We start from the raw sequence: 19,591 nt of genomic DNA, 5'->3' as shown, positions 1-19,591 counted from the left end.
TGCAACGGAGTAAATCAATGAAATGATAAACCGTGTGCCCCTCTAGTCAAGGCTAATCTTTAATGGAGATCACATGCGTTCTAAAAAGACTGTGAATACCAAAATATTTAATGAAGAGAAAATCACAATCTTCTTTATAGTAAAAAATTAGGAAAGTTACCAAAAAAAAGTCTTAAACCTATTGTACTTATGCTAATTTCAATCCTAAACTTTTTAATTGTGCCAATTGAGTTATAAACCTTTTAACGTTTTGCTCATCTAGTCAAGTGAAACTTGTTGGCCCACTCACGAACAACATATACGTTCAGATTGCGCTCAGCATGAGTGACGGTGTGGTTCATGTGGTCGAGCCATCTGCAGTTGAAGCCAAGTGGGTTGGGGGAGGGGCCTCCTCGCGGGGCGATAGGTCGCTTCCCCGGAATTCATCGAACCATTCAGTTATAGCGGCCAACCATCGGAGACTCCTTCGAGGCGACCCATAGATGAGCAAGTATTTTGGAAGTGTATTTAGGGACTATCTTATGGAATTATCGGAGAAGCAGTATAATTTGGACGATTCCGAATACAAAATGTTTATCTGGGTGGAGCGCACATGCTGCTGAACGATTCCGAATACAAAATGTTCAATGAAGGAGTCTTCCCAGGCGGGTGTTTATCGATTAATCCAACATTAAAAGGTTGATGACTCGGTGCTGTGCAATGCGCATTTCCCTTTCCAATGGGTCGCTCCCGTAAGTCAAGGCAATATCATTGAGACGCGTGTCCCTCTAGTCAAGGCTAATCTTTGATGGAGATCACATGCATTCTTAAACGACTGCGCATACCAAAATGTTTAATGAAGAGAAGATGCCTTCCTGCTGCACAAGAAGATGCAGATAAACAAATGAAAATGTTGGATGGGGAGCACGTGCTTTCTGAACAATTCCGAATACAAGATGTTCAATGAACGAGTCTTCCTAGGCGGGTGTCTACTGATTTGTCCAATATTAAAAGTTATTGACTTGGAGCAATGACTTGCACATCATTCAATACCCAAGTTATACTACCCTCAGGAAGGACTATTGGACTCATAACTTCACCCAATAATTTGAAATTGAAAAATGCTTACTATCATGGACTATATAGTCTCAACCGTAAATTTACATACCATCATTGCGTATTTTGCATAAAACACCAATTGATTGGGAAATCGTGTGGTCAGAAGTAATTGACAGTACAATCGGACTGTTAGGCAAGCAGCTTCTTTTGAAATTATTGGGTGGCACTTTTATTATTTGCCAATGCAGAATCTTCAGTAGATGGATGTACCACGCGAAGCAAGATTCCTTTTTCGTCAGAGTTTCGACAGGTAAATCTACCAAAGAAATCATCTATTTTGTTATGGCATCTGTTCGTAAGATTCTCCGGACATCACCGATCAACGGTCTAGATGCATTCTTCATCTAAATTCGTGTTGACAACATTAACTTAAGCTCTTGCTAAAATATACTACTGGTTCACATGTCATAACCAATTCTTGAAATGGTTTAATCGAGAAATCTTGCAAAGAAAAAAAATGCGAACCTCCGTTCAATTAGGAAAAATAATTTAATCTCACTGGTTCGCTCGCAAATGCTAACTAGAAGATAGAACAATTAAAATATTTTACCAATGGAGAAGATTAAAACTGAGATTGTGAAATCGGTCCTAAACACATTGTACATATGTCAATTCACTCTTGAACTTTTCAACTTTACCGATTGAATCCTAAATCTCTATGCGAGATATCGTCGTTCTGGCCAATCTATGTATTATCTCTAGATGCGTGCCCTCTTAGGCAAGGCTAATTTTCGATGGAGAGCACATGCCTTCTGGGTGGAAAACACATGCTCAGTCAACGATTCTGAATCCAAAACGTTTAATGAACGAGTCTTCCTAGGCGGGTGTCTACTGATTGTCCAATGTTAGAAGTTATTGACTTGGAGTAGTTCCATGCACATCTTCTCTTCCCAACGGAGCTCGCCCGCCAGAGGCGTGCACCTTCCTAATCAGAGGAAATTTCCATTAATTGAGGGCTCGATTGTTGGTTACAAGTTATAAATATCGCTTACATATGGAAATTAACTAAAGTTAAATTGGAAATTTCCATTAATTGACCATGCCTTATTCTAGTTGGAGATGACGGTGAAATGTTGGCGAGATGAATCGAGGTAGATATAAACACGTGCGGAGCCATAGCGAGGGATTGTGCAGAACCGGCAGTCCTAGGAAAGCAGTTCGATCGCTGACGAACTTGGAAGACTCAGGCTGGGAGCTAGATGTGATCATGTACACCACGATCATCGATGGTTATTGCGAGGAGTATCGACAATTTATTGGTACAAACCTCTGCAAAGAAAGAAGAGAAAACAACCTTCATTTCCTGGGGAATTGGAAGACCAGACTTTGTGATGCTGCTGCTGATATGAGAGCAATAAAAATGAACTTGTTGCCAGCTTATCCTATTGAATAAATAGATTGGAGTTGGAAATTAGCACTTTGGCATTATATCAAATATTTGATTAATTAGTCATCATACCACAGAGGAGGCGGCAACGAAGTTCACACGAGAAGGTCCCGGTAGCAGCAGTAGCTTCAATCCTCACCAGTCCTTCTGTTATGTTCGAACTTTGAAGTCATTCTCTTCCAATTTTTCTGAGATTTTCAGCACATTCTGTTGTCAACTCAGTGGAGGCAAATGGCACATTGATTGCATTACTAACTAGGAAATAAGGAAAAATGGCGCGAATACCACCTTCTTCATCTTCCGCTTCATTTCCTTCTTCCTTGGTCATCACCAATAGCTTCTATAGTGAAAAGTGGCTGTTCGGCCAGAAAGTGATAGGACTATAGAATTTCAAGAGCAAAGACTTTTGAACTCCTTTATCTAACACGACCAGAGAGTTGTAAAGACTGATCACAAAAAGATGGCACAGAGTTTCAGGTTTTATCTTTCCTTGGTGAGATTTTATTGCCTTCTTCTTTCAGCTTTTATCATTCCTTGGCGAGATTTTGTTGCCTTCTCTTGGTTGTGTCCTTCCAGAATTTTGAACAGAATCATCAAATGTAAACCTTGGATTTGGGTCTCAAACTAGATGGCTTTTCCAATTAGCTGTTGTCACATGAGATTTTGAAAGTAAATAACAATTCTTAATAGCAACATATGTACTTGGTACTAGATTCAGGAAAAGAATGTACGATAAATTCAGGTTTTTTATTATATTTCATCAAATGTTACGAACACTAGAAAATTCAACCTTATGAGACTAGCAACTAATCTTCGCCCGAGCACTAGTTAAAAGATGGTCAGAAGAAAATGAGGGCGATGCATGTGTTACACGAGATGGTTGAGAGTAAACTGTGTTACACTCTCCAATCATATAGAAGAGAGATATTGGCGTGGCTGCATTTATCCTTAGTTCTGTCTAGTTTTAGATGTATGAAAATTTAAACTTAGTTGAAAGTTGTAAGCATAGACTTTGAGAGCCCATCAATATAAACAAGATTAATTTGACCCGGTACAGATTCCGGTGATGTATGAGTCTCCTCTTCAATGATACTCATGTATCAACAGCAAAATCCTGGGGACATTATTTTGCCACAAAAGCCAGGTGTCTCTGATTAGTTCGCAGTTGGATCGCAATCAACAGAGACTTCATTATCAGCAAAAGAAAAAGAAAACAACGGACTTAGGAGAAGAGAAGTAAGTAATGAGCACCACTAACCTTGTTTGTGTTCAGGAACAGAACTGTTGCTGAAAAGGTGAAATGCCCAAACTACAGAACAGAAAAGATGTACTTTTTGGTTATTTAAATCTGGAATACGGGATTGTTTATTGATAGGAGGCTACTTTTAACCTTACAAATTCAATGCCGTATGCATCAGATCTAAGCTCATCATATCAGACCTATGTCACAACATTCCAAGGATATTATCAACCGACAGGAAAGATGAGATTGTCATCATGCATCCTACTATAGAGATTTTCAGGTGAAATTCCACAGCTCATACAGGATAAGCACACAAGTTACTGTTTCGTAGTTCAGGAGTGATATCGTTAGAGTGACATCGCATCAAACAACTCTGCATAGGGGTAACATGAGAAAAATCAGCACGTAAGAATTTGATTAATAGAGGGGTACAACCTAATGAGCATACAAAAAGTCGATTCAATTGCAAAACAAAATAATCGCAGTCATTCAGTTATGTGCTGTTGAGACCAGATCAAGTGCTTCGATCTTCACAGGCAAAAAAGACTGCCTCAGGTCCTCAGGACACTCCAGTATGGCCGTGAGCCTCTTCAAGGTCGTCACAAAAGCTGGCCCTCAGCTGTTGCTCATGATTCCTCAGCAAAATCCCTCTTCTTCATTTTGATCAGTCTCTGGCATGGAACTTGAATTTCCTCATCCAAGTTAGCCAGACCCAGATCAATCATGTGGTAAAATGATTCCACGACAACAACACGATCAAAGGGATAGCATAATCTTAAGCTTCTCGCCCAGCTTGTTCTACTGAACAGGCAAAAAATTGTCCCAGTTATGCAAAATGTGATCGGTACAGCTCTTTGAATCGAAGTCCAAAAGTAAGACTCCATCAGTACATAGACCAGCCAGACCTGTCACAAAAGCAGCACGAGTTTACCTCGCTTGGTAATCTTTCAAAACAACAGTCTAACAATTGGTTATAGAAAGCTTGTCTACAATCACCTACGAAACAGATTAGCCAAGGCTAACTTCCATTTTTTTAATCACCCACCAGAAAAAACGTGAGCCTTGATTTTAACTTTAGCTCAGTTTCTCTTCCTTACAGGGAATTCATGCTCGAATGAACAATAAGAAACTTGACAGGCTTTCCTATCATCACAAAAAACCGAGAGGTGTCTGTTCTAACAGGATATGCACCATTAGTCGAATTTGACACATAAAATAGCTCATAAAAGGAGTTCAAAATGGCCAAGGATTTCTTAAAAGGAAAATACTAGTTTAAGATGCAGAGAAGAAAGGGATCAGGACGCAGTTTACAATATTGAGTAGCAAAAGATCATCAGCCTCTTGATGAAAAATTCACATCCTGGGTTTATTGAGAGGAATCGCTAGGCTATTCTTGTTTACCTGCGTCACAAGCCGCCAATCTGTCTGCAAAAGCTGCCAATGGAAGGACGGCTAAAAAAACATTGCCAATTATGTATTAGGCAAATCCAAATTAGAGTAGATATCTGGTGTCGAGCAAATAATTCTTAGAAGATCAATCCTAGAGAAAAGTATTTACTCTATTTGCTCATGCTAGTTATTAAAGGATAAGAATCTTACCAGATGGCGAACGCCTTCTAATTTACGTAGAACCACATTTGGATCTACATCTTCATCTTGGCTGAAGCATCATGTCAGCTTCTACGACCAACTCCCCCTCTCTTGCAATTATGTAAAACTGGAAATTGAGGTAAGTACAGAACCTGTCAAGGAAGCCCTTCTTGTTAAAAGAAGATAGCGCTGAAAAGTAGGTTAATCTCATAAAAAAATGCTAGTTCACTTGCTTACCTCTTTTAATAAATGGTCTCGCCGGCAATTTCATTAAACCACATTCGACAATCAATGACCATTGTTCCAGGTAATTTCGGTAGCCTTTTCAATGAGTGGCACCCAAAAATGTCCAGATACACTAATTCCAATTTTTCAAGTCCCTGAAGCTGAGTAAGATTCTTGCACTCTCGTACCACTAGAGATCGCAACCTCTCACATCCAGACGAATCTGTCAAAATCTGAATTGATTCGCATCTTGTGATATTGAAGTGCATTAAAGATCTTGATTTCTCAATCCCAGGAATCTCCTTGACAACAGGCGAATACTCCAATGTGAACTTCTCTAAATTTTCAAATTTTGATAGGTTTGGTATTTTTTCTAGAAATTGGCACCTCCTGATATCTATGCTTCGGCAAGACCAGTCTCTCGAGGCTCTCAAAGCCACGTAGATTGCAACAGTCACATATTTCCAAATCTTTCAGTACGAAACATGCTAAGTCAGGTAATCTTTCAATGGACCCACGATTACAGATAGTAAGAAACTCGGCTTAAGTACACCACAAGTGCCATAAGTTGTGTACGGCGCTCACTTTAGTGCCAAAACTTTCAAATCGATCACTTTAGTGCTAAGTTTTTGTAACTTCGATCACTTAAGTGCCAACTTCCTTTAAAACGATCACTTTAGTGCCAAAGCCGACGTAGCTTGCCGAAAATTCAACACGTGTTATTTTTTATTAATATTTGAGATGACGTGGCTCGGTGAATTTGACACTAAAGTGATCGTTTTTAAAAGAAGTTGGCACTTAAGTGATCGAAGTTACAAAAACTTAGCACTAAAGTAATCGTTTTAAAAGTTTTGGCACCGAAGTGATCGAAGTTACAAAAACTTAGCACTAAAGTGATCGATTTGAAAGTTTTGGCACTAAAGTGAGCGCCGTACACAACTTATGGCACTTGGGGTGTACTTAAGCCTAAGAAACTCTAATGACTTCAACTTATCAAGACCTTCAATTTTGACTAGATTGTTGCAAGAGTTGGCCACTAATTGCTTCAAACACTGTAATTCTTAAATTATGGCTGTACGAAAGGTTGAGAACTTTTAGCCACTTTACCGCCTGTAGAAAGGGGAATAAACTGTCAAAAAAGGAGTTCAATCGGCAAAACAAAACAAAGCAAAGATCACAGAATGTTTTTTTCCTTTCAATCTTACCATGATTGAACTCCATCCTCCCCAATAGTTTGTGAGCCGGTTATTTGACAATTCCAGCACCACTAATTCAGGTAGATGCAAATTGATTGCCGAAGAGCACATCTTGGGTCTAATGTAAGACCACCTAAGCCATATTAACTCAGAAAACAATTGATTGAAGTCTCCCCTTAAAGTTGTCCATCTTGGGCCCAAACAGTTCACTTGTGTGTGCAGAGGGTTTATAGCCACGAGGCCAATGGACGCCATATATCTCTCGCCGATAAATGCGCCTCTGCCTATCGAATCAATCAATTGAGTGTTTGAATTTCACTAATAATTTTTATTTTTATTTTTTCTATTCTTTATCCTAGACTTACAATTTGTCATCTTTTTACCCCTTTGCCATATGTAAATATTGACAGGTAAATCCACATATATAATTTTCTAATAATCTTTGGAAATTTAGGCAATACTTTAAATAAAAAGAGCAATGATTCCTGCTTTAAAATATTTAAGACGAAACACCTCAATTTTTTACCTTTGTTTTTTCGAATTTTGTAGTGCATGCACTTAGAATTTTATCCAAGGTGAAGTACATGAAACCTTTTAAAACATACAATAATTAAAAAGTGCCCATGGGTCACTTGTTGAGTAGCTAAGGAAGCACTCGATTCTCAATTCTTTAACTATCCTTATGAAGTGTTTAATCATTGCTTTTAAAAATGAAACTTTTTCTATAATGTACGTTTAAAAGTGACGTGGTGACACATATATGAACTAATTAACTTCCTTTCATGGTGTTATAGTTAGATTAAGGTCTCTAACATATGGAACAATAGGTTGTCGATGCTGGCCAACATCTTTTGGCAAATTCTGCCATATGAAAGTTTCTGGAGAAATCAACTTATGTCTATTTACCAAAACAGAAAAGTGAAGATTCGTATGTCCGTTTCCTAAAACTGGCATCGTTTCTTTTTACATCTTATAAGTCAAACTTAACTTTCCTGCTAAAAAGTCTGACAAACCAAAAAACTTTCTTGCCAAAAGAGATCATCTCAATAGTAGAGGTTGATTTGACCAAAAAAAAAAAAAAGTGGAAGAGGATGGTGACAAAATCCCAGACGGCTTGATTGACATAAGAACAATAGATATTATTTTTATCTAATCCGTGAATTTGTTAAAACAGGTCATAAAATCATGTTTTAACTCGTATTGATGGGCTGAGTTGTTATATAGATTAATTATATTCAGTAAATGAATTATAAATAGATTTAAACATTATATGAGTATTAAGTGAGCCATAAATGGATTCACAACACAAAGTTTGAAATTGTGCTGTTAATGTCACAAAATTTCACTTAAAATTTTCACTGGATTAGCATCTTGAGACTGACCACAAGTGAATCAAGCTGCGACTTTTAAGGAACATGTTGGTTTATGTAGATTAGAAGCATGATATGAGTTTGATTCCTTGCACTATTAAGTACAAATAATTCCCCATTTGAACTGTCGAGTCGGACTTAGTTAACCTTGTGTCCCACTTTGCCCCTCCCTTGAGTTATTCAAGATAATGCATTTGTGACACATAAAAGCAAAAATCGACCTAGAAATGGTATTATTTTTGTAATTGGAGTTTGCTTGATGTCAACATTACGCTATACACATGCTTTGTGTGTATTCTGTTAACATTATGCTTATTTTTATGTGAGCTTTGTAACTTAACTCTTAAAAATAAGAAGAGAATGATGATAAGAATGGGGAATGATACGTAGTGTCGATGAAGAAAATATTGGATAACCGTTAAAGGTGTGGGATGTGTTGGTTAGGGAAAAGGTACTCTACAAAAATGAGATTCTACTCTTTTGCCATATTTTCTATTAGTAGGAGAAACCTTATATACAATAGTAAAATTGGAAGGGACCTAAAGTGGGACCAATCTCAATTTTTATAATTATAGTATTATGTTACATTAGCTATAGACTAGAATGACACGCGATAAGAAGCATTAGTAATCTAGTATAAAAGGGGTGTCAAGATGCAAAATCAGACACGCACAACACGACAAAGTCCATCTTTTACTTTCCTTGTAATTTAATTTCATATCTTTTCAATCCCTTATAATTCGATTTTTAATGGAGCTAGCTTTTTCTTGTGCACTCCATCCAAGAGAAGTATGTGCATTGTTGTGGAAGAAAGGAGTGTGTCTTTCGAATGCGGTTTTGTACCTGAATTTTTATTATAATAAAACATTAACAAGTGTCAATTTATAAAATTATAACCATCTTTCCAAAGAACATGATATGTCCTTCTATATATGCATAAATACAGAGAATAGGACACTATAATTCTATCTTTACACTTTATTTATTCATGTTAGCATCGCAGCGGCTCACGACTAGTTGATCCATATTTCATAACACTTGACTCCTTTTTCCTTTCCCAACTTTTGTTTGAACGTGTATTTCCTCCAAATTTTTTCTTGGTTGAATATTTCCTCCGAATTGAAAGAATCATCTTTTCGACCAAAAAAACAAAAAGCATCATCATGCCTTGTTTTTGTTTTTGGAATGCTATTTATCGGCCAAGGGCAATCATAGAAGAGAAGATACAAAAGTGCAGAGATATATAGTAAGCATAAAAAAAAAAACAACAACTAAAATTATCGACTCATCAACATAACTTTATTTATTTTTTTATTTTTTTTGGTCGAAACATCAACATAACTTGAAAGTGCATTTTGGTGACGCCCGGGAAATTCCGACTTTGTAAATTTGCCCGAATTCAATAAAAAGGAAGATAATTGAATTTTAGTCGGTGCAAATTTTTGGATCGAAAGGATGAAAGTGATGAATTTGGACGAGTCCCAAAATTTTGTTCGGTTTCGATTGGGTCTCTAAACCGTGGTCGCCGCAACTTAGGATTTTTAATCCTCGCGCCTAAAATTTTCCGGACCGAACCTAGCCCGTGAAATTCCTAATTTTATCCCCAATCGGTTGAGCCAAAAATCCAACCAGTCCCGATTTGTCGAATTACGGAACCGCCCTTGAATATTATACGTATAAGCCAAAAATCATTAATTTTGAGTGACCCGTGGGCCCACCCAGTCAAATCTGGTCAGCCCCTCAATCAACCAGTCAAAGCCCACGTGGGTCTTCTCTCTCTCCTCCCATTTTCTCTCTCTCCCCGTCTGCTCCCTCTCTTCTCCTCTGCTCGCGCGAAGACCAGCCCCACCACCACCGAACACCTCCTCCTTCTTCAGTCTTCTTTGCGCGACCTCGACCCCAAACCACCACAGACCACCAGCCACCTCCGCGTGCCGCTCCACCTCCCCCCGACCGCCGCGCGCCGCCACAGGCCACCGGAAACAGCCCCTGAAGACTTGGACGCCGGACTGCCCTGTTTCGCGTCCGTGGGCATTTTGGGCTGCACCGGCCGCCCCGAGCCGCTTCCGGCCGCCACCCACCACCACTCCACCTCCCCCTCAACCCCCAGAAGCCGCCCTACCTCCGTGTGCCGCCGCGGAGCCGCCGATCAGCCCCGAAACAGAACCGAAGCTCCTCCTGCCCTGTTTTCACGTCGCCGGTTCGCGCCGCTGTTTCGGCCTCCTCCGCCGTGACCCACTGCCCGCCGACCACCCTAAACGGTCACCCTCGACTTCTCACAGCTCCATGAAGTCGTTGGGAGCCGATCGCCACCTGTAGAGCTCGGATTGAGCTCGGTTTCGCCCTCCCCTCTTTTGACCCGAGTGCCCTGTTTTCTGCGGGATTCTGTGCTGCTGCTGTTCGGCCTCCTCCGGCCGTCCACCGGCGCCGTCACCGCCACCCACAGCTTCCCCAGACACCCCCTGACCTTGGCCAACTTTCCCCCAAGCTTTGCACAGCCCGAAACCCCCAAAAACAGCCCCGAACACCTCTGTTTTTCTGCTGCCCCTGCTCTGGCCGAGCACTGTTCACGCCGGCCGGTCACTTTTCCGGCCAGCTCCGGCCACCGGAAACCACCCTCGAGCCCCGTGCCACCTTCCCGAATTGTCGCCAAGTCTTTGGCCCGCCTTTGACAAAATTAGAAGCCCGGAGTTAAGTGGATCGGGCCGTGTTTGGTCGTCGCCGTCGAGCCGGGCCAAGTTCGCGTCGCCGCCGCTCGAGTTGAGACCGCCCGAGCAATTAAATTTGTGAGTTAGCCCCTAACTCTTGGTTAGGACGCTAATTGCGTTCGAATTAGTTTAATTAGATTATTAGGTATTTAGGTAGCTCGATTAGGGCCGGTTTATGTTAGAAATTTGGTTTAGGTTCAATAGCCCTAATTGGTTAAGTTAGTCTAATTAGTTAGGATTTTATACCTAATTAGATTTGATTGATTGATTGATTTGATTGTTTGCATTGATTGATCGCGAGCGAGTGATAGGTCAGAGATGAGTGCGCAATTGGAATTGAAATTGGGATTAATAATCGACGGGTTGCAATTGATTAATTGAATTATTGAATTATTGGCCGTGAGTGCCGGTTTGGCTGTTGATTGCCGTGGGGTCCAATTAGAGGATAATCGTCCCAAATTGCCCGGTGTGTCGGGCGATTTAATTGCGCATTCATGTGACCACGTATGAGATAAAATTGCATATTTTTGCACGAAAACGGCCTTGGGCCAAGTATTTGAACATGCGAGCGTGAGCATTCGACCTAAATCCAAGAAAAGAACTGGCTGGTTGTCGAAGTGCCCGAGTGGTCACATAATGGGATAATTCCGACGATCATTGTCTTCCGGTCGTTCGGTCCCGGCAATCATTGTCTTCGTTGCTGGATGCGCGTCGATCATTATCTTACGGTTGTACGTTTGCCGGTCGCAGCTTGTGATGGGCCGAAGCCTTTTTAGGATTCATGTTAGCTCAGTGCCGTGTTGACAATCATTGTCTTCCGGTTAGTCGAGCGGAGTCACATGGACTATCAGACGCCGTCGCCGGAAGTAAGGGACGATGCATGGTCCCGCTCGGAGAGCACCAACCGACTAGTGTCTTGGACTTACGGGTCGGATCTGATAATAAATGGACTACGTGTGGTGTCCTGTGCATGCAAGTGTTGTGATGCTTTGCAGTGGTGAATTGATTTGGTTGATTAACTGTTGAGTCGAGTCCGCATTGCATTACGTGTGGCTTGGAGGGTAAGTTGCCTGTGATTGAAATATCTGTTCTATGCCGATGTGATTGCTTTTTAGGGTGTCCGAGCGAATCAATGTCCTAACCGGGCTTAGGCGTTGGCTCACCGAGATTAATTTCTCACCCCGTCATGGTTAACAATTTTCAGGCGGTGATGGACCCCGCGGACGTTGAAGTTGGAGGATTATGGTAGGATTTTTGGGAGTAGACGAAGGTTTAACCTTAACCGACCCCGTGTCTTTTTGAGGTCCTAGTGAGCCGCCCCGAAGTATGGGGTTGTACATATCTACTGTAGCTCGAGAGGGTTAACATTCGTTTGCTTTGATTGTTTAATGAAATTGTCTTTTCTTGATTTAACCGTGGTGTTTTTCCCGCTTTACTATCCCCGCTGATCTTGTTGTTTGGGAGTTGCACGTTCCGCATGCGCCGTAAATTCATAGGTCGATAGCCTACCCGGGACGCTATCATTCATGACCCGAGGCGAGTAAGGTAGAGATGTCGCGAGCTCGAGAGTCGGGCGTAACAATTTTGGTCGTTTGTTTGTTGAAATACTACGGATAAACTGAACACAAGTTTTTTTTTTGTGAAATATGAACTTTCACGAACACTATGAGATCAAATATAGAATTCTTTCTTTCTATTTTTTGGTTTTCTTCAGTTTTACGGTCTGACTCGTTTGTCATTATCTGTACTTTTGTCTATTAACTACTGCAAAATCTGCGGTGAATATAATTTCTCTTAAGTTTGTTTGTAGGAAAAGTCACTAAATCTTGTTGAAATTATCATCTCATGTTATCTTTCACAATTTACATTCGTACATTTTAACTCTACCGAATAAGACATCTGAAAAAGATGAACAGATATTTAACAAAATGAATTGTGGAAATATGATGTAATAAATTTTTTTAATAATTTAAGTAGTCAACATAATTGGAAATTAGTACCAAGAATATTTCATTTTCCAAAGTAAATTAACGTCCCTCACATCTTATGATCATTTAAATTTTTCGCTGAACTAATTAGATCTTTCAAACTTATCTTTGTTAAAACAGATTAGACTTCTTCTTATTTCCATTTTTTTAAGCACCAATATGGTGTGCTCTTTTTGCTAATGCTAAGTTTAGCGTCATTAAATCAACAAAAGAGTGTACTCTTTATAATGGCATGAGCGAACTATTTCAAATTAAATCAAGAATATAAAGCTTTTTCCTTTGCCCAGCTTCTCTTGGTTAACTGCTAAGGTTAATTACCCGCCATTGATCAGTCATGAAACTACTAGGCTTCCCCCAATGGACAATATAAAATAATGGAATGACATGAACATGACAATCTAATTAACAAAATAAGGAAGTACGGACGTAAAAACAAAGAGAAAGGTATCGATATAATAATAAGCACAACATTTTCTCTAGATTGTCAAGTTTATCTTGCGGCTATCGTCCCAAAAATATATATAATATAAAACAAATTGGAGAGGAAAGAATTATTTATTAAGAAAAGTGAAGGAACAGACAACGGAAATGAAAAAAACAAAGAAAGGAGATTAATAAAATCCACTCATTGTCAAACATCTATACCTAATCCATGAGATGAACAAGGTCAACGTGATACAACCTTAAAAACATTGTAAGTTTTTCCCAATATATTTCTAAGGAGATTTTTACCATCATAGCTATTAAGACGAAAGAAGAATACATTCCGACCGTACTGGTCAGCAAGCACCCATTGTAGGTGTGAAATTTTTCTTTAATGTAATTGGCACATATTGTCCATTATTGTTTTGAACCAAAAGAATCTTCATTTATTTGATCTATGATGTATATGCTGCATCTTTATTAATTATTGTAGTCTTTCAGATTACCAATATTTTCAACTGGATATAAAATTACATGCTTTTGGTGAATAAAAACTTTCACTGTAGAATCGTCATTAAAGAATCTTAAATTAATTGTAAATTAAATCGGTGATGTTATTCATATCAGTGAATTTGAATTAAATAATTCAACCTTTTCATCCTGAGGCACTTATAATCCAATTACTGTCCCAATTGATTATAAATATATTTTTTCCCTAAAAAGTAGCAGTATCTGTTCATACTAGATTAAAGGTTAAAACAGATGAGAATAAATATATGACTTTATGAGAGATAGGGAAAGAAAAAAGGAGGCCCATATGTTACCTCGTTTTGCATTCTCTCGCTGAAGGCTTGTTGGTTGGCAAATAGTTTTAGATATCTCTTAGCTCTTGGTTGTCCTTGGCAAAAAATGCTCCTTCCAAGATCTCTTCATGCATCCTAAACTCACCATGATCTCTAATTTCTACTAAGCACCTCAGCTTCAACTCTTCAATTCCTTGATTTGGATAAAACTCATAGTCCTCCCACATGTAAATGGCGAATTTGCTGTTTTCGTTAATAAAGAAGCAAGCAATATCGAGAAAAATCTCCTTATGTCCAGGTTCCAATGCATCAAAACTTATCATCAATGTCTTTTGGACATCTCGATGCGGTTCACTTCTCAATTTCTTTAGCGTATCTTGCCATACTTTCTCATTTGTTTTTCCATATAAGTATGAACCTATGACCTTGATAGCTAGGGGAAGCCCACCCATGGTAGATAAGATGTTGTGAGAGATACCTTCAAATTGCCTTGAACAATGGCCCATGCGAAATGCATGTCTATTAAACAAAAGCAAAGAATGCTCCTCGTCTAATTCGTTCAATTCATACTTGTAGTCTACCTGGAATTCAGACCGATCAAGAACAGCTTCATACCTCGTTGTAACAATGATGATATTTCCTATCATAAACCAATCGCATTCTCTAGCCAAAGCATTTAGTTGATCTTGGTTATCAACATCATCTAGAAGAATGAGAACTTTTTTTCCTTTAAATTTAGACTTGATCAAACTAATTCCGTCATCAACTTTACTAACTTGATGTTCAATTGGTTGTATTTCCTTAATTAGTAGATTCTGTATATGAGGAATACCGTTGCGGTGAGCCGTTTCTCGTATATCCGGAAGGAAGCTCCGATACTCGAAGTCATTCGACAGCTCATTGTAGATGACCTTGGCAAGAGTCGTTTTTCCGATCCCGCCCATGCCATATATTCCAATCATCCGAGCATGACTAGCTGGAGTGACTACCCAATTCCTAATTTTGTTGACATGATCGTCAACTCCAACTAAGTGCTTAGGAACATCAAGCTGAAAATCATGTCTCAACTTGCTCAGAATAGTTTTGACAACTTCTTCCACTAGTTCTCCTTCACGCCCGTCAAACAACAAAACTCATTATAACTTCGTGCATGACTAGCGGGAGTTTCTCCTTCTTTTTTCTGCCAATAGATAGATCTTGTTGAAATAATAAAAAGTGGTGCACCTAGCAAATTAAGAATCTTTAGCAGCAAAATGTTTATTGTAAGGCTTATGGCCGCTGCTAGTTGAAGGACAGGAGGGAGGTTGACTGTTTTGGTTAGAAAAAGTTTAGGAGGAGGAGAGGTTACACCCTCCAAGCCCAGCATATGTCACGCCTCGACTTTCGAGCTTGCGACATCCCTACCTTACTCACCTCAAGTCATGAATAATAGCGTCCCAAGTAAGCTATCGACCTACGAAATTGCGGCGCATGCGAAACATGCATTTCTCCCAGACAATCAAAATCAGCAGGATAGTACAAGAGGAAAATTAACACAATCAATTCACAAAAATAATTTCATTAAATAGCCAGAGTAGATGAATGTTAACGCTACCGAGCTACAGCAAATATATACAACCCCATACTTCGAGGCGGCTCACTAGGATCTCAAAAATACATACGGTCGGGTAGAGTTAAACCCTCATCTACTCCCAAAAATCCTACAACGATCCTCTCCTTAACGTCCACAGCCTCCATTACTACTTGAAAATTACTAACCACGACGGGGTGAGAAATTAATCTCGGTGTGCCAACGCCTAAACCTGGTTAGGACGTTGATTCGCTTAGACACCTAACAAGCAATCACCTCAACACGAAACGGATATTTCAAACACATGCAAGTTTACCCTCCAGGCCACACATAATGCAATGCAGACTCTACTCAACAATTAACGAACCAAACCAATTCAACCCACTGCAAAGCGTCACAACACTTGCATGTACAGGACACCACACATAGTCCATTTATTATCGGAACCGACCCGTATGTCTAGTACACTAGTCGGTTGGTGCTCTCATGGCGGGACCAAGTATCGTCCCTTACTTCCGGCGACGACTTCTGATAGTCCATGTGACTCCGCTCGACCAACCGTAAGACAATGATTGTCGACACGGCACGGTACTAACATGAATCCTTAAAAGGCTTCGGCCCATCACAAGTTGCGACCAGCAAACGTACGACCAGAAGACAATGATCGACGCGCATCCAAGAACCAAAAGACAATGATTGCCGGGACCGATCGACCGGAAGACAATGATCGTCGAAATTATCCCATTATGTGACCACTCAAGCACTTCGACAACCAGCCAATTCATTTCTTGGAGTTAGGTCGAATGCTCACGCTCGCATGTTCAAATACTTGGCCCAAGGTCGTTTTCGTGCAAAATCATGCAATTTGATCTCATACGTGGTGATATGAATGAGCAATTATATCGACCGACAGACCAAGTAATTTGGGGCGATTAACCTATAATCGGACCCCCACAGCAATAACAGCCAATCTGGCATTCACAGCCAACACTTCATAAATCAATTAGTCAATTGCAGCCAATCAATTATTAATTCCTATTTCAATTTCAATTGCGCACTCGTCTACGATTTATCGCTCGCTCGCGATCAACCACCGCAATCAATCAAATCATCCAATTCTACTCACCAATTAGTCACAGACAACCGAGCTAATTGACTAATCTTAACTAATTACGGTCATTTAGCTTAAATCACATTTTTATCTAGCCCGACCATAATTAATCTACCCAAACACCATAATTAGCTAATTAAACTAAATCCGAACACAATTAGCGTCCTAACCAAGAGTTTGGGGCTAACTCACAATTTTAATTAGCTCGGGCGGTATCAACTCGGGCGGTGACGACACGAACTCGGCCCGGCCCGACGACGACGACGACAACTCGTGGCCCGACTTAAACTTCGGGCTTCCAACTCGGTCAAAGTTGGTCCACGGGACTTAGCGACACTCCGGGACAGCGGCACGGGACTCGGGGTAGCGTCTGGCGATCGTCGATGGCCGAACTAGTGGCGGCCGGCAGTGAACGATAACCGGCAAAAACAGGGCAGCAACAACAATAGGGGAAACGGGCGGTGTCGAGGTGGTTTCGGGCATCCAAAGGCTAGGGGAAGGGTTGGGCCACGGTCGGGGGTCTTCGGGGTGGCCGGAGGTAGCGCTGGAGGTGGTGGCGGATGGCCGGGGGCGGCCGAACAGCGGCGGTCAGAACCGGCGCCCAAAGCAATGCGGCGGTTTCAAAACAGGGGAGGTTGGCCGAGGCTCAAATTGGGCTCTACAGCCAGCGGCCGACTTTCGGTGGCTTCGTGGGACATCAAGGGGTCGAGGGCAACGGCTTGGGTTGGTCGGCGGGCGGTGGGCGTGGCTAAATCGTGGCGAAGGATGACGGACAGCAGACTAGCACGAAATAGGGGAAGTTGGGAGTCGGGTCTATTCCGGGGCTGTTAAGCGGCTCCGCGACGGCGCACGGCGGTGGGACGGCGTGCGGGGTCGAGGGGAAGATGGTGTGGTGGTGGGTGGTGGTCGGGAGTGGCGGTAAGGGCTGGCGCGGCTTAGGCGACCTACGGATGACGAAACAGGGCAGGGGGGTCGCCGGGGCTTCAGTCAGCTGTTCCGGGTCTTACGGGAGTGAACGGCGGTCGGGGAGGTAGCGACGAGGTGGGCGACCGACGGTGGTGATCAGAGGTGGTGGTGTCGCTCAAAAATGGTCGGAGGAGGAGGATGAGGTGTGTTCGGTGAGGGAGGGGGGGGGAGGCTTCGCGCGGTACAGGGGAGGGGAGGGTAGACGGGGGAGAGAGAGAGACTTTGATTGGTTTGACCGGTTGGTGAGATTTGACTGAGGTGGGGCCCACAGGTCTTATCATGTTTAATTTCTTTTGTCTCACATGCATAATATCCAAGGACGAAACGGTCTTTTGATAAATCGGGACCGATCGGATTTTTGGCTCAACCGATTGGAAATAAAATTTGGATTTTCATAGGCTAGGCTTGGTCCGGAAAGTCTTAGGCGCGAGGATTAAAAATCCTAAGTTGCGGCGACCACAATTTTGAGACCCAATAGAAATCGAACGACATTTCGGGAATCGTTCAAAATTCGTCACTTTCGTCCTTGCGATCCGAAATTTGCACCGACTAAAATTCAATTTTCTTCCTTTTTATTGAATTCGGGCAATTTACAAAATTCGAATTTTCCAGGCGTCACAACGTATCCCCCTAGCCTAAATGGAGAACTTGTAACTAACTTATCGATCGCCTACCAAATGGGGATACTGGCAATTGCGGGTATTGAACCCAGTCATAGTCAATGTGAAGTGCCCTATTCTTATCGACTGAGCCAACCCCTCTTGACAATAGGAGGTCGATTTATCCGGCAGTGATCAAGCTTTGGAAGACTGAGTATGGGATCCTAAGTTTTTAGTTGTTGGTGGTGTCGTTTTCAGGGAAAATCCTGCGGAGTACTAGAGTTTGTAGTCTTTGGGCCATTATGGTACGTTATTCATTGGGACATTTTGGGATGTTTTGTGAGCTTGTAGTGGATGTAGTTCATCCATATCACATCGGTTTTGCTGAATAAGAAAACTTATGAAAGAAAAAATGAAGTGTAGGTGGACGAGGAAGTACCCATTAACAAATTTCTCAGATTCCCATCCATTTAAGTAACTCACTTCTGCAAGGGCTTGTTTCCCTTCCTAGATATCCTTCGTATCAAAACGCTTCTCACGAAAACGGAAGGCCTCCCCAAAATTTCCTTTTAGAAACCGCACATATGATGGGTCCACTTTGTAAAAAATGGGCAACACCATGTGCGACATGCTCTTCTTGCAGTCCATCATACGAACTAACTCGCGGAGACACCACTTGCTCAAAGCATAATTTTCGGAGATGATCGGAATCAAAATCTTAGACCGAGTGATAGCCTCAAGAATCTCCGAATTAAAATCCTCGCCAATTTCGAGGCTGATGTCGTCCTTGAACACTGAAATCGATACAGTCCCTGCATTGACCAAACTGCGGTAGAGATAATCGGTGAATCCTTTGCGGGTGTCTGAGCCTCTAAAGTTCAAGAACACATCGTATTGATCGCTATCTCCTCCCGTGAGTATCGGAGGGAAGGACGAAGGAGCGGATGGTCCCTCAGTGCTCTCTTTCTCTGCACTCTTTTCCTTTTTCTCCCTCAGTGCTCTCTTTCTCTGCGCTCTTTTGCTCATAATTTGCCCTTTCTCCATGGAAATCTCTTAGGCAAAAATGAAGAGAGGATGCTGCTGCACAAAAAGAAGTAGTTAAGCAAATGAAAAGGTTGGATGGAGAGCACGTGCTTTTTCGGACAAGAAGAAAATTGCTATTCTTCATCTCAAGATGCGTGCCCTATTAGTCAAGGCTAATCTTCGGTAGAGAGTCCATGCATTCTGAACGTTTATGGATACCAAAATGTTTAATGGAGAGAAGATGCCTGCCTGATGTTGCAGATAAACAAGTGAAAAGGCTGAGCACATGCT

The 19,591-nt window shown here is 41.4% G+C and overlaps 2 protein-coding genes across 2 annotated transcripts; both read right to left on the bottom strand.

Moving 5' to 3' along the window:
* Window positions 1-14,099: 14,099 nt before the first annotated feature.
* LOC115751696 (disease resistance protein RUN1-like) lies at window positions 14,100-15,768 on the bottom strand. Its single transcript, XM_030689659.2, has 2 exons — window positions 15,693-15,768; window positions 14,100-15,139 (listed from the first exon to the last, which is right to left on the bottom strand). Exons 1-2 carry the CDS (start codon window positions 15,766-15,768, stop codon window positions 14,100-14,102), a joined length of 1,116 nt encoding a protein of 371 aa, XP_030545519.2.
* Window positions 15,769-18,784: 3,016 nt separating this feature from the next.
* Window positions 18,785-19,321, bottom strand: LOC125315522 (toll/interleukin-1 receptor-like protein). Its single transcript, XM_048280699.1, has one exon. It carries the CDS (start codon window positions 19,319-19,321, stop codon window positions 18,785-18,787), a length of 537 nt encoding a protein of 178 aa, XP_048136656.1.
* Window positions 19,322-19,591: the final 270 nt, after the last annotated feature.

Source organism: Rhodamnia argentea, chromosome 6 (genome assembly GCF_020921035.1).
Source record: "Rhodamnia argentea isolate NSW1041297 chromosome 6, ASM2092103v1, whole genome shotgun sequence".
In the NCBI taxonomy this organism is placed as follows: domain Eukaryota; kingdom Viridiplantae; phylum Streptophyta; class Magnoliopsida; order Myrtales; family Myrtaceae; genus Rhodamnia; species Rhodamnia argentea.
The sequence above is the reverse complement of the archived record's forward strand: the minus strand, read 5'-3'. Positions and strand labels throughout refer to the sequence as shown.